Here is a 16365-nt window from a genome sequence, read left to right as displayed (position 1 = left end):
TAAGTGAAGTTCACATGGAACATTTGTACATTTAGAAGGACATGCAGTATCAATATAGATCTATGTAGCATTTTACTTGACCTGTACATAATGAAGCGTAAAGGCCGAAGCCAACACATGAAGTATAAATTATCTTCCATAATATACAATATATCATATAAATACTGCATCAACTAGAAGAGCACTCAGTAGAGCGCATACCTCCACCACGCAATGCCTAATCCAGTGGATCGTATCAAGCCCAATAACTTTTTCAATTATCATGCTATATATAGTTTTTGGCCTCATCTCTCAAAAGTGAAGAATCACTTAGAAAAATTAAATAATTATTGCATTCGGATTTGGATCTTCAGCATAATCGATTCAATTCATCTTTGTCACACACTCAACCTGTCCACCAAGTTTCATGCTAATCCGTACACAACTCTTTGAGATATCATGCTATACATAGTTTTTGGCCCTATCCTTCAATGGTGAAGAATCACTTTAAATATTTCAGTAGTCGGATCCAGATCTTTACCAAAATCTAATCAGTTTGTTCTTGTCACACACCCGATGTTTTGCCTTTTTCATTATTTACCTGCATCCATGTACAAAGATACTTCAGCCAGATGATTGATCTCCATCGAGTGTAAAATTTTCATTCCTTCAGTAACAAATGAGGGTCTGCACCAGCAAATATCCCAAATTTTCAGGCTGATACACATCTGATTAATACAGCTTAACTGCCTTACTTGTAATCAAACATCTTTCGGATATACACTAAAGAAATCATGTTATAATATACAAACATTAAAGCGTGTCTTATGGCATATGTCCCGTACGACACGTGATGTGTTGTATGCGACAAAATTTAAGAGCTTATTATATTTAGATAAATTTGTGGAATAATTTCTGGTTGGGGTTTTTTTTTTGTTACTTTCAAGTCGAAGTGAGAAATTTTTTAATTCCAAGATTGTAACTTGAAGAATTAAAGCATGGTCAAAACTTTTAGACCTCCGTGTGTTGTTTGGGACATTCTCTTAAAAAGCTTGCCGCATATCCTATCTCACATCCACAAATACGATGAGAGTTTTTCTAAAATTTGTCGGGGCATTAATGATGTCACATTTCGTTGTCAATAATATTTAGAAATTTGCTGGATCCTAATTACTATTAATTAATAGACATTGAAATTTAATTTGTAAAAACTTTAAAATTTGAAAAAAATGCCAGTTTCTATCAATTCACCCCCAAAATTCATATCAAAGGTTATTTTGGTAAAGATATTCATTTGTTCTGGATGGGTTGGATATCCAGCAAAAGCATTTCAGCATTGACTGACCCTTTAGAGCAATTCTTAATTTTAGCATTTTATCATGTTCTAAAACGGAATTGCCCTTTTAATGAAAGAAACTTGTTAATGCTCCAACCAATATTGGTGCACGTATCAAGGCAACATCTGCATGTAACGTACCAATACAATAATTTATGATTGAGCGAGGAATCAAACCCAGATTAGACAAGTGAAAGGCAAGGATGCTATCCATGCACCAGCCTGATAGAATAACGTACTTGCACTGGGAGGGAAAAAATATAATTTTGTGTAGAGCGATGCTTATATGAGTGTTAATTGATTGTGCAGCATTTTGGGACTGGATCTTGTTGAGTAATGGAGTGCTTTGGATTTTGTTTTGCCGTTTTCACAGGTTGTTGTTTCTGCAGACAGAACCGGCATGCTCGAGTACTGGACTGGCCTGCTGCATGACTTTCGCTTTCCATCAAACATATCTTGGCAATACAAAACGGACACAGATCTGTACGAGTTTGCTCGGCACAAAACATACCCTTCGGGCCTGGCCTTCTCACCAGATGGACGTAGGATGGCCACGATCACGGCTGACCGACGTGTGCGTGTCTTTCGCTTCCTCACAGGAAAACTTATTCGAGTGTTTGACGAATCTTTGAAGGTGCGAAGAGATTGGCCATGACACAAAAATTGTTTCTTGTGTTTTGTATGTTACTTGTGATCATTTGTTAAATTGGCTCGTAAGCCTGATGTATAGATGTTGGGCCTCACATATATGGAACCTGTGGCAGCTTGTACTGTGCTGTAACGAGCTCAAGTCCAGTGAAAACTTCAAATGAAACAAAAGTTTAAAAAATACATAAATCAAGATTTACTCCAGCTCTTCATCCATGTATTTATTTTCCATTTCATATCCATGCATGAAAAATTTGTACCATGAAGCAGCAAAGTGAATTTCCCAGTAAATTATGTGGAGGAAGTCACATGTTGTCTATAATTGGTTGAGGAGCATGTGTGACATGTTGTGCATCACAGCCAAATATATTTCCTCAAAAGCAAGAGTTGACAGATTGCTGAAGTCACATTTGCTGCTTAATAGTACTTCATTTCTTTTTACATAGTAATCTAAAATGTAAAATTTGATCATGATTCAATCTTGTAATTATCTTTAATATAGACATAAACAGAGACATTTTGAAGGACATTATCATAAAGCTTTTCGTTGTGCTCTCTTCAGGTGAAAGCGCAACAAAAAGCTTTGTGGTTTTCTTTTTATGATGATGTCCTTCAAAATGTCTCTCTTTATGGGTAATTCCACCGTAATGGACGTTACATTCAGACTGAACTTATTGGCAGTTCTGAAAAATATTTCATGAAGAACAACGTTATCGTACCAAATGTATGAGTTTATTTTGTGCAGTGAACACAAAGGTGCCAGGAAATGGTAATTATATGAGATTAAGAATTTTTGCCTGAGTGCTACGGTATGATGAATCTTCGTAACAGACGTAACCGTCAAAATACCCACTTTAGCATGATGGTCGTTTTGCTCACAAATTTCTGTGAAGTGGTCTACGACAGAAGACTAAATCTGGCATAGCAGCTTGATATAGGTACGTCATTGTACTCCCAGTATTTATTTGAGGAATTAATGATACCGAATAGGCAGTACGATGGAAAATGTAATGTAACGGACGTAACATCTCCGGACGTTTCTTAATAAACGTCCGGAGATGCTACCGCAATGTATACAGACACTGCTTGATGAAGCGAATATTGCAAAAATTCAATTATTTCAATTCATGATCTGTCATATGGTATATAAGGTTGAATGAAAAATGTACTTTTATAAAATAGCCACCAGGTAACTTTTCCCATGGAATTACCCTTGTATCTATATTAAAGTTTTGTAGTACCAAGCATCTTGTAATTATCAGTCCAAAAGAATTGCGCATGAGAACTAGCACATGTATCGTTGGCCTGTCTAATTTTGCTTTTATTCTTGGGCCAACTATAAACTGTCAATCTGGTGCTTCTTGGGCAGGGCATCCCTCAGAAGGACGTGAAGCTTGGGACTCATTTGCTAACGTTAGTTGGTGGATGATCCATATTTTGTGGTATCTTTCGACAGAGGCAGAGTTATTGCCGACAACACAAACAAATTTCTGTCCATTTTATATCGAATGACGGGCCAGACCAGCCATTTCATGGAAGACTTGGTCCAAGTACATATGCTCTACAGTTGCCAACTGCAACCTAATGGGATGTGGCATAAGGATGAGAGAGATTTTGTAATTATCAGTTTCTGGAATGTCTTGTGTAACTTCAAAAAATTCCAACATAAACTTATGTTGTTGGACATTCATTTAAATGCCATGTTGTGCACATTGTGATAGCTTTTTGGCCTCTCCTACTTCTTTACAGATGTTCACCGAGTTGCAACAGATGAAGCAGCAACTTCCCGATATGGAATTTGGACGGCGCATAGCGACAGAGAGGGAGATTGATAAAGTCGATGCAGCACGTTTTTCCAACATAATTTTCGATGAGACAGGGCATTTTGTGCTGTATGGCACAATGTTGGGGGTGAAAGTAGTGAATGTAGAAACAAACAGGTAAGAAGTTTGGAAGAGTAAATTGCATTTTCACATTTGGCCTGATTTTATAGTACAAACAAGGTGCTCATAAAGTCCCTGTGCAACTTTGAGCTTTCATAACTTTTCATGTACACATGACAGAAACAAACTCTAAATAGTGTATGGAATCAAAATCCATAAACTTCTTACTCAATACAGTTCAATTTTTTAGGCTTCAACATAATTGCCATCTTTTGTAATACATCGTTCAATCTGATTTTCCAGCTTGTTAAAAACATTCTTCAGTTGATGTTGAGTAATTTATTGAAATGCATTTGTCATCGTAGTACTAAGTTCGTGCAGCGAATATTCATCCAGTGAAAAAAAGCAAATGTGTTTTTTATGAGTAAACAACAGTTTTACATCGCAATATAAATTGTTGTCCAATGGGTCAGGTCAGGTGAATGAGGTGGCCAAGCAATTGGTCCATGTCTACTGATCCACTTGCCTAGGAAGACCTTATTCAAGAACCATCATACATTTCAAGCAGAGTGGCAGGGACCCCAGTCTTACTGGTACAAGGTGATATGTGAAAGTTGTAATTCGGAAACAAAGAAATTGTGCAACATTGCAAATTAACGTTCACCATTGACTGGTGTGTGTCTTTAATGGTGTCAGACTTCCTGAGCTTTTTCTCTCACCCAAATCTAGTAATTGTAGTTGACGTTGCCTCGTCAGAAATCCAAGTGAATTATGAATTTAACAACTAGAGGTGCTATGCTTTGTAACTGCTAGCAGTTATGGCCAGGTACCATGCCACCCCACTTTGATACAACTCTGCTTCGATCGGACATGACCCACAACGTCCTCTTTATCCAGAGAAAACATTATTTCATTTTTTTCCTTCAATCCAATATCGCCACCAAACTACGTGACCTATCATATATTCGTCATCACCTGCGTCCTCCCAGCCCACACCTTCTTCCTCCCTCCCGCGTCCCTCCAGACTCCCACCCCACCTCTTCCCCTGGCTCCGCCAATCCCACCTCTTCCCCTGCCTCCTCCAATCCCACCTCTTCCCCTGGCTCCGCCAATCCCACCTCTTCCCCTGCCTCCTCCAATCCCACCTCTTCCCCTGCCTCCTCCAATCCCACCTCTTCCCCTGCATCCTCCAATCCCACCTCTTCCCCTGCATCCTCCAATCCCACCTCTTCCCCTGCCTCCTCCAATCCCACCTCTTCCCCTGCCTCCTCCAATCCCACCTCTTCCCCTGCCTCCTCCAATCCCACCTCTTCCCCTGCCTCCTCCAATCCCACCTCTTCCCCTGCCTCCTCCAATCCCACCTCTTCCCCTGCCTCCTCCAATCCCACCTCTTCCCCTGCCTCCTCCAATCCCACCTCTTCCCCTGCCTCCTCCAATCCCACCTCTTCCCCTGCCTCCTCCAATCCCACCTCTTCCCCTGCCTCCTCCAATCCCACCTCTTCCCCTGCCTCCTCCAATCCCACCTCTTCCCCTGCCTCCTCCAATCCCACCTCTTCCCCTGCCTCCTCCAATCCCACCTCTTCATCATCACACACCAGTACTTCTAGATTCCCAACCCTTCGCCTTCCCCTCCTTCCGTTAGGGCCCTTTCACACCTTGACGTTTTAGCCAGGAATGGCAACGTATAAAAATGCACGTAAAACGTTGGCGTACGCTTAAGTTTTGAGGGTTTTTAAAGTTTTGGTCGTATTCATAACGTGTTGTTTGTCTGCATAACGTATTGGTAACGGGCACAGAACGTTTCATTGTGTTAAAGATAACTTAGACCAACGAATGCTTCGCCTGTTGTTGGCGTTCACAACCTATGCCCAACGATAGTTTAACTTAGTCATAGCGCACTGCACGTATCGCCGACAAACTCGTGGCGTTCTCTGTTAAAAACCTGCCGCACGCCGATTTAAATCACAACCGCCTGAAAATTGGAAGTGTCAACATCGCAGTCGCACCTTGACGATTTAGCCAGCGTATGCCGACCTATGAAAAATGTGTAAAACGCTGGGACACGTCGAATACGGTATGGGTAAGTTGTGTATACGTTAGGAGCATGCTGAAAAACAATGAAGTACGCTGGCATATTACGTGGTACGTCTAGTACGTCGTGAAATTTCAAGCATGCTGAAAATTTTATGACGTACTCGATGTATGGCTCACAAGTTCCGCATACGCTGGCATAAGTTCTCGGCACGCTCCGCGATCATTTACACACGTCGGCCACACGTTACTTGTAAGTTACTCATAAGTCGAAACACGTCGAGGTAATGTTTAGCGTTCCCGAAACTTAATTTTTAACCTACGAGTAACGTGCTTTGAACCTATGTGTAACGTATCTCAAACGCACATTGGCGTATGTAGACGAATTTGATTGACGTCTTCCGGACGACCACAGAACTTACTGAACGTGTTTCTAACTTACAGCTACCGTATAATGGCGTATTGGCAGCGTTTAGGGGAATTGGTATATAAAAATGGGCTTCACAAGAGGAACCCGTCAGTGTTCCATACTCCATGTTGAGTTGATGTCAATGTCAGTAGTAGTAGTTCGAGAGAATTTAGTGATGTCGATGTAAGTAGTAGTAGCTCGAGAGAATTGTGATTTCGATGTTATTAGTAGTAGTAGTAGTTCGATAGAATTTAGTGATGTCGATGTTATTAGTAGTAGTAGTAGTAGTAGTAGTAGTAGTTCGAGAAAATTTAGTGATGTCGATGTTATTAGTAGTAGTAGTAGTAGCAGTCGTAGTAGCAGCAGTAGTAGTAGTTTGAGAGAATTTAGTGATGTCGATGTTGGTAGTGGTAGTAGTTTGAGAGAATTTAGTGATGTCGATGTTGGTAGTGGTAGTAGTTCGAGAGAATTTAGTGATGTCGATGTTGGTAGTAGTAGTAGTAGTAGTAGTAGTAGTAGCAGTAGTTCGAGAGAATTTAGTGATGTCGATGTTTGCAGTAGTAGTAGTAGTAGTTCGAGAGAATAAAGTGATGTCGATGTTGGTAGTAGTCGTAGTAGTAGTTCAAGAGAATTTTGTGATGTCGATGTTAGTAGTGGTAGTAGTAGTAATTCGAGAGAATTTAGTGATGTTGGTGGTGGTAGTAGTAGTAGTACTTTCAAGTAACGTGTTGCAAAGTGTGAACAACGTTCGTGGAGCGTGCTTACAAAGCGTTACTCATAAGTTTCGGGTACACTAAACATTACCTCGACATGTTTGAGTAACTTACATTAACGTGTTTCGACGTGTGTCAACGATCGCATAACGTGCCTACAACTTATGGCCAGCATAGCGGAACGTGTGAGTCATACGCCGGCATACGTCGTAAAATTTCAAGCATGAAAAAATTTGAGGAAAACCCAAAAGTACAACGTTTAAAGCCAGCGTACTACGACGTATGGCAGTGTTTTTCAGTGTGCTATTAAGGAATACAAAACATACCCATAACGTATTCGACGTGTACCAGCGTTTTAGACAAATTTTTCATAAATCGGCATACGCTGGCTAAATCGTCAAGGTGTGACAGGGCCTTTAGTTACCAAGTGTAATTGCTTGTGTTCAGTTTCACGTTTCTTGTGAAGAGTTCGCCAAATGGTTTAAGCACTCAAGCAAGCACTCCATTCAAAACCGTTGATAAGGAATGGCTGGCTTGGCAAGCACTAGCTCGCTACTTGGTAACGTAACACATCTCAACATCATCCAGTGCATAAAAAAATGCCGACAAAAGGACAATTTTTTTTGTTTTAAATTAAAGATGTCAAATATTCATCATGATGATTTTCGTTGCAATGAAAATGTACCTTGTTCAGTTTTAACACGTTGTTTTAGATTTTAAAATGTACATAAGCTCTGACGTAATGTTGAGTGTACAAAAGTGCACATGTACAGATAAATAAATATCTCTCGGCAATTTCCCCGGCGGCCTCCCAACTAATTAATTACAGATGCAGGTATATCAAGATGAAGCCGATGTTAATGTTCATTCACTTCACATAACGTGTGTTATATATCCATCAGTTTGTTTATAAGCTTTTAAAACCCGGGTGAAAACGTAAAGTATTTTAAATGAAAGACCTTACGATTTTCCTTCCTCTGCTTATTATGAGAATTAATTCATCTTCATTGGGTGGTGTCTCTTGGACCGCTGCCACGATCATGGCAAACAAAACATGCATTTCCGCATTTGAGTTGCAATCAAAATGTTCCTTTGTTTCCTCAAAACGGTGCCTTTATTTAATGACAGAAGACGCGTTGTTCAGTCTTCAAAAGTACATGAGGCCTCGAAATATACTGAGCTCTGTGAAGAGAGAAATATGGCCACGATTTCTGGGTGGCTGGAGGGAAAGGCATGGCCTAGCTCAAAGGCGGTGCTTGTGACGTTTGCAGAGAGGAGGGAAGCCATCACCTGCAAAATGGCAGCGCTTATGATCCACCCACCGACAGACACAAACAGCTCTCTGTAGTATATAAGATGTCGTTTATTGGATATGATAAAATAATTATTTCTCTGAAATCAAATAACCTATTAAACTGGACTTTGCAGTGATGATCAACTACCCTTATGTGCATATTTTATTTAACAATGACGTCATCAGTCACGTAGTTTGGCAAACACATTGGTTTCAAGGAAAATATTTAAAATTGTATTTCAGAAACTGCTGCGGCAATCGATTTGAAACTTTGCAGTTATGATCCACTCCCCTTGCTCCATGTAATGTGATGTGATTCACATCGATGTGTTAAGCGGTTTCGGCGAAAACGGTTTTTTAAGTTTCGTTTTTCAAACGAACATGGCTGCCAAACCACGTGACCTCTGCCATTGAAAATTTTCACTCTGCCCATGATTGGGTAGGGGATCACATGTGTGAAGTTTCGTCTTGATTGGATAAGGTTCGTTTTTTTTTTTCTATCCAATATGGCTTCCACACCACATGACCTTTTTCACACTGTATGTAGCAATGGTGTTAGATGGTAAATATTGCTTTGAGCAGTTCCAGAGAAAACATTATTTAATATTTTTCTTCAATTCAATATGGCCACCGAACCACGTGACCTATCAATTCTTTTTTTATCACCATAGTATCCCCAAGTCATGGGGAACATGTCTGTGAAGTTTCCTCCTCAATCTGTCCAGCTGTTCTGGAGAAGAGGATTTTTGAAGGTTTTTGGGTAAATCCAAGATGGCTGCCAGAACATGTGACCTATGACGTCATAGTTTTCAAACTTTATGCAGCATGACTATAGTCGATCATTTGTGTGCAGTTTCACTTCGACCTGCAAAGCGGTTCTGGAGAAAAAGATTCTTTCCTTAAAAAAAAAAAAAAACAACAACAACAAAAAACAATGTGGCTGCCAAAGCACATGACAGCATACAAGGAGAGACAAGGAAATCCAACACAGGTTTAGGCCATCATGCTTGTGTGAACACCGTACGAGTTTATCTCAATAGTGAGTGCAGCTCATCATTGATCCAAGGAAGAAAATGGAAAAAAAAATTATCAGTTTTTTTTTTAAATTCCTTATTCATTTTAAAGTTATTTTAAAGTATTTATTTAAAGTTATTGTATCTATTTTTTCTTTTCCTTCTCCCCAGGGGAGGGGGCATGGGTTTTGTTAAAACCATACATCAACCACACAACACCCCTTGACAAGACCCCCACTAACAGCACTCTGTACACATGCACACAATCGCCCATCAATGCTCACTCAAACTACTGAAAAGTCCAGTCAACATCCCTATACCCCTCTAATCTCCATAACTTCCAGGTACCCATCTAATTCTAATTTAAACTTATCTACTGTTTCTGCTGCCACTACCTTTCCAGGGAGGCCGTTCCATGCATTAACAACTCTCTGAGTAAAAGTTCCCTGCCTTACTACCGTCTTAACTCTTTTCTTTACTCTCAGGCTATAGCCCCTGGTTCTATCACTGTCTACTCCATTGACGAATTCATCTGCACTTATTTTATCGATACCTTTCATTATCTTATACATCTCTATCATATCTCCTCGTAACCACCTCCTTTCTCGTGTATAAAGCCCTGTCTCCTTGAGGCGCTCCTCATAGCTGAGTCTAGCTAGGCCCAGAATCTATCTGGCAGCCCTGCGCTGAACCCTCTCTCTGGCATCCATGTCCTTCCGGAATTGTGGTGACCAAAACTGCACACAATATTCTAGACGTGGCCCTCACTAAATTTCTGTACAATGTTAACACCACCTCTTTTGATTTATAAATGATCCCCCTCCGAATAAAACCTAAAACCCTATTTGCTTTACATATAGCTGCCTGGCACTGTGCTGCCTGCTTACCTCCCATATCTATTACCACCCCCAGATCCTTCTCCTGTGTTACACGCTCCAAAATTACCCCTTGCATCATGTATTCTCTATTTCCATTGTTCTTACCCATCACCAACACCTTACACTTGCTTAGGTTAAGTTGCGTCTGCCAATCTTTTGCCCAATCTATGCAAGTATCAATACTTTCCTGAATCTGATCACCACCCCCTCGCTTTGTGTCAACTGCAAATTTGGAAAGCCTACTCTTTACCTCATTGTCCAAATTGTTGATGTAGATAATGAATACAAATGGTCTGAATACTGATCCCTGAGGTACCCCGCAACTTGCATCCTCCCAGCAAGACATCCTTCCACTCATAGCCACACTTTGCTTCCTCCACCACTGCAGTGCACCTCCACCACTGCCTGCACCCGATTTCATTTCTCTTAAATTTTAATAATTTCTTTTCTGTCTGGTCATAGATTATGTGTATGAAGTTTCAGATTTTTAAGACAAGGATATCAAGCAAATCAGTTAGTCTACCACTTCACCTATGATGTCATCATTCCAAGCATCTAATTCCCATTGGCAGTTGAAATTAATGTGCTAAGTTTCAAATTTTTCCGATCTGCGGTTTCAGAGATATTATTATTTTTTTTTTCGTTTAATCCAAGATGACTGCCATACCACGTGACCTATGATGTCAGAGTGAGCAACAAAATATTCCCCATGGGGAGTCTCCTATGTTTAAAGTTTCACACAAATCAGACAAGCGGTTGCAAAGAAAACCATTTTTAAAGCAAAAATATACATATAGATGCGGACACAGGCAAACAGATAGGGGCATTGCAATAGTCTCGCATCCCCTTCAGGGCGATACTAATAACAGCATTAACAGTAACAAACCTTGATGAACTAGAATGGTACTCAGTGGAGCGCATACCTTCTCTAGGCTGAGCAGTTTACATTTTGTATCACACTGGTAAGCCAGATCTGCATCCAGACCTTAACGAAAATCGAGTTGGCTTGTTCTTGTCACCTACCCAACTCGGCCATCAAGTGTCATCCGAATCCGTCCATGTTTTGAGAATTGTGCTATATATCGTTTTGGCCTTATCCCTCAATTATGAAGAATTACTTTAAAAAATTCAAGGAGCCAGATCAGGATCTTCACAAATCTAATCACTTCGTCCTAGTCACACCCTCATCCTGTCCACCAAATGTCGTCCGAATCAGTGTATAACTTTTTGAGATATCCTGCTCGCAGGCAGGCAGACGGACAAATGGTATTGGAAACATAACCTCTGTCCACCTTCGGTGACGGAGGTCATTATGTGTTTATATGCCATTTATAGTTTGTTTCTATCATCTCTACATCTACGCATTTTTTTTTCTTTGGATATCGTGTTGATAATTCGTGTTGTGTTGATGTCGTGCAGGCATGATGGGCTGAATGGCCTCCACCTGTGTCTGATTTCCTTGTTCCCCTTGTATCAAAAGTTATAAAAGTTCAAAGTTGCACAGACTTCATGGACACCCTATATAGATGCCCACTGTAAAAGTTTTGCATGTTTTTTTGATTAATGACTTTGGAGAAGTGAAAAAAAAATCTAAGCCCATGGAAGATAAATCACAGAGGGTTTTATGATGATGTGATTGTGGTCGCAGTTGGCTTGCTTGTATCATGCTTGAGTTTATGTGTTGGTGTGTGCCCATCAGATGCGTACGCATTCTGGGCAAGCAGGACAATATACGAGTGCTGCAGCTGGCGCTGTGCCAGGGCCCAACCCATGCCTTTCGAGCTGCACTCACTATGGAGATGAAAGCCTCTGATAACCCTGCTTTGCAGGCAACTGCTGGTGACCCAACACTTTTCTGCTCAGCATACAAGAAAAATCGCTTCTATATGGTAAGGTCTGAAGCCTCCGTTGCGTGAACCTTATTTGTCCCTTATCGGTTTCGCCAGAGGGGGCTATATGTTTGCTCTCCGTCTGTCTCTGTCCGTCCGTCAGTCCCACATGTGGCTTTTCCGACTCCCCCCCCCAATAGCCTTTAACAAATTCAACTAAAACTTGGTACATGGCTTTATTGTGATAAGTTCGAGTGTCAGGGTGTTTCGTCAATTTCGTTTTTTCGTCAAGTTATGCCCTCTTTGGATTTAGAAAATATCACATATTATACACGGCTCAGTGTTCAGCTGCTCTGACTCCACACCACTGCTTTAGACCCATTGGCTGGACAGCTGGCCTGACTCTATGCCAATAAAATAATGTGCCACCATTCCATGAAGCAGCACAGATTGGCAGGCCTCAAGCTTTTGCTCTGGGTGTTAGTCCATGGCCCAGTTTAATTGGAATGATCCCTGGTATTTAACCATAATGTATTTTATATGCATATAAGCCATACACATGTTTTGGGTTCATGTATGTACATTGGATTATTTTTAGTATGAAATTGACAAATCCTAAAAACAAACGAAACATGGTGGGTTCGAGTTTCTTATTCATTTTGGGTTCCAGTATCAGCTCGAGCATGTGTTCAAGCAAATTCATTTTTATATCCGGTTTGTTAGCCAAGTAGTCTTTATTGGTTTCTCGTCTGCAATATATATTCGTAAATGAAAATTGGTTTTCCTTTTATTTTGCCAAATAGACCCAAACAGGGTGCATCAGAGAGTATCTTCTTCTTCATTTGGTTTCAGTATCGGCTCGAGCGTGTGTTAAATGCAAACAAATTTTTATCTCCCGAAAATTCATTGGGACCAGGAGGGGACGTGTATTGCAAAGCAATTCTTGCTCTTGTTTACAATACCTTTTCCTTGGTCATTTCTGAGGCTTCCAATGATGGAAAGCAAAGCCGTCCATGAATATGGTTGAGATCGATCAGACAGTTCCGAGGCCAGGTATTGCTCCAAGTCCGATCCAAAGCCAGGTCTAAAGATTTTGTAGCATTTATTATGGACATGTGAAAGTTGTGAATGTCTAGAAAGTTGTTGCCACATGTGTGAATTGGTGTGAAGCCAGATTTGGGCATGTGAATCCAGACGGTAATATTCACATTCTTAAATCGCTGTATTTGTAAACATGTTACACACAAAATTTTGTGGAAATATGGAGACATTGTGGGAATATATAATGAGAAAAATTTCATCAGAAAGAAGTGAGTATACAATAGTTTTGTGTGATAGTTGTTTTAAAAAGACTTGTTCATGTAAGTGGGAGTGATTGCATCGATCTTAATCCATCCATCCATTGAACCATACTCTGTGCAGAGCGTTGGTGCTACGTTAGCAGTCTCCTTGGCTATTGGGCACAATCGATCTTGATCAGGGTTTGAAATAAGCGGTGCTCTGGGTGTTAAATGCCACCAAAAGCCCCTTAGGGGCACCAAAATATTGGTCCAAGATAGTCTGTGTGACCACTTGCGTCAACATATTCGATATATCTTCTTTGTCGATGTATTCATTCGTTACTTATCATTATGCAATCTCAACCAAAACTAAACTTGTCAAGGGGGCTACGGGTCAAACGGCAAATGTTTAGCGACTGCATTCCCCCACCCCTCACGTGGAGTTCTGAAGGTGTGAGGATGCAAATTATCTTCGTAAATGTGTACCGTAGTCCCACCACTGGAAGTGGTGGTGGGAGAGGGTAGTATTGTTGACATTTTAGAACCCTCAATTGTATCACGAGTAAGATTACTCCGTATTATTTTCACACTCTCTTAGCTTATGTTGCTTTTGACTTCACTTGACTGCAAAAAAATCCTGAGGAATTCCCATGGTTTACTGTATTGCCTTTTTCCACCTTGGGAAATTGTATAATATGAAGCAGCTTGAGCATCGTTCTACCTAATCGTGGCATTTTTCAAAGGCCACTTCAAATGGCAAAAGTAATAACAAGAATAATGATAACATAATAATAATATCAACATGACAGTACCATTTTGAAAAATAATAAAATAAATAATCATATTAACAATAAAAATAGTACAATAATTGGCATTATTAAAAAGAATAATGTGGATCCTCCCGAACCACTCCCACAGATATATTTCAAATTATTTCATGCGATTTAGAATAAAGGTGACTCCCAAGTATCTGTCCCTGGTTACTCTCTCTTCCGGTATGACAGACCTGAGCCTCGTCCTGGTGGAGGAGTTGCTCTCTTCATCAAAGACTCAATTCCTCACTCTCCATGCACTGCCCTCACTCCCCAACACCCCCAGGAATACCTCTGGCTACGGCTTCTCTTCCACTCCCACCTCATGTTTGTATGTGTACTGTACCGTCCACCAAACAGTGATGACTCCATTTACACCTCACCATCCAAAAACATGGACCAACTTCTATATTCTCATCTGAGCTCTCTCTTCCTCAAATGTGGTGACTTCAGTTGTCATTATGCCAGTTTGCTGGGTGTGGGTACCTCTCTCACCGATCATGGCACTTCAGCAAAAGATTTCTGCGACTCATTGGGACTGACTCAATCGGTCAATTTCCTGACCCGGATCTCAACCAATGGCATTCCATCTCTTCTGGATCTGATTTTGACAAATATCCCTGACAATATCTGCTGTTCTTCCTCCACTCCAATCGGTTATTTTGACCACGTCCTTGTCAAAGTGGACATCTCTCTGGCTATTATCAGAGAAGCACCTCAGCACCGTTGAGTCTGGCATTTCACTGGTGGACTGGCAGGGTCTCCAAACAGCTATCAAGCTTCTTGACTGGTCTCCCATCACTACTTTCTCCAACATCAACTCATCAAGGGAATTCTTTCAAAGCACCTTGCTCTCCCTCATGCACAGATTTATTCCCTCTCATCTTCAGTTGTCCTACCCTTCCTCCCACCCTTGGTTCACTGAAGCTTGTGGTGAGGCAGTTGTCCTGAAACAACTTGCCTTTGCCTCATGGAAAGCAAACCCAACTGAGGGTAATGTCAGTTCCTTCCATAAAGCTCAGAACAAGTGTGTATCTACCCTCAGGAGAGCCAGAAAACACCATCTTTCGAAGCTCAAGTCTGAACTCTCAAACCTCACTCCTTCCTCAAAATCCTGGTGGCATCTAATCAAATCTGTTTCTGGTGTTTGTTCCCCCTCCATCCCCTCCCTCACCTCAAACGTCCGCACTGGTGATATCGCACGTGAAAAGGCTGAATGCCTAAACTCAGTGTTTGGATCGAAATCTTGTGTCCGAAACCCATCATTTTCTGTACCCAGCTTATCCAGTCGCACCCAACTGTCCCTGGACTCTGTGTCCTTTTCTCCTGACAAGGTGGAGAGCTTGCTGTCAAAGCTCGAACTCAGATTTTGCAACTGGTCCAGACGGCATCAGCCCACGTGCCCTATAAACCTGCTCCTCTGCTCTTGCTCACCCTCTCTCTGTTCTATTCACCCTCTCACTTGCTCAAAGGTCATCTGCCATCTTCCTGGAAATCGGCAAATATTACTGCCCTACGTAAAAAGGTGCAAAAACGGATCCCTGCAACTACAGACCAACGAGCCTTCTCCCAATCATCAGCAAGGTTATGGAATCCATCATCGCTTCAGACATGAAATCCTTCCTCTTCTCCAAAAGCTTGACTTCCGATCATCAATTTGGTTTCAGACCAGGTCACTCTACCCTGGATATGCTGCTTCTGCTCTGCCAACAATGGATGGAGGTCCTCAATGCCAGACATGAAATCAGAGCCATATCCCTGGACATATTGCGTGCTTTCGACACGGTCTGGCACCCTGCCCTGCTCACCAAACTCTCTTCCGATGGTATCCAAGGCCATCTCCACTCATGGCTCACAGACTTCCTCTCCTGTCGCAGTCAACGTGTGGCCCTAAATGGAGTTCTTTCATCCCCTCTTCCTGTCCAGGCTGGAGTTCCTGAAGGAGCGTTCTGGGCCCTGTTCTTTTTCTGGTTTTCATCAATGATCTCTCCGACTCTGGAAAATCCTCTTTATCTCTTTGCTGATGACTCCACCCTTTGCCGTACCATCTGTCATCCCTCAGACCGGAAAGTCGCAGCTTCTTCACTCTCTTCAGATCTGGGTAAAATCACAAACTGGTCCAACACGTGGAACATGTCTTTTAATCCTGACAAATGTCATACTCTCACTATGTCTCTCCGAAGGGACCGTTTGGACCCCCCCCCCCATCCACTTTCTCAACAATCCTCTGGAAGAAGTCCTTTCATTCAAGCTTCTGGGT

At 41.4% G+C, this 16365-nt stretch overlaps 1 protein-coding gene across 3 annotated transcripts in view; it reads left to right on the top strand.

Moving 5' to 3' along the window:
- PPWD1 (peptidylprolyl isomerase domain and WD repeat containing 1) overlaps positions 1-16365 on the top strand; it is a 78781-nt gene that overhangs the window by 21551 nt on the left and 40865 nt on the right. For 2 of the 3 annotated variants that reach the window (XM_085884462.1, XM_085884460.1), the window contains exons 6-8: positions 1689-1949; positions 3713-3903; positions 11884-12073. In XM_085884462.1, coding sequence (XP_085740588.1) covers positions 1689-1949; positions 3713-3903; positions 11884-12073 — 642 coding nt within the window. The remainder of the gene's footprint in view (positions 1-1688; positions 1950-3712; positions 3904-11883; positions 12074-16365) is intronic. The other variant, XM_085884461.1, reaches the window with a different exon arrangement.

This window comes from Eptatretus burgeri, chromosome 6 (assembly GCF_056783735.1).
Source record: "Eptatretus burgeri isolate ZD-2024b chromosome 6, Ebu_testis_v1, whole genome shotgun sequence".
Lineage (NCBI taxonomy): Eukaryota > Metazoa > Chordata > Myxini > Myxiniformes > Myxinidae > Eptatretus > Eptatretus burgeri.
This window is presented reverse-complemented; position numbering and strand designations above follow the sequence as displayed.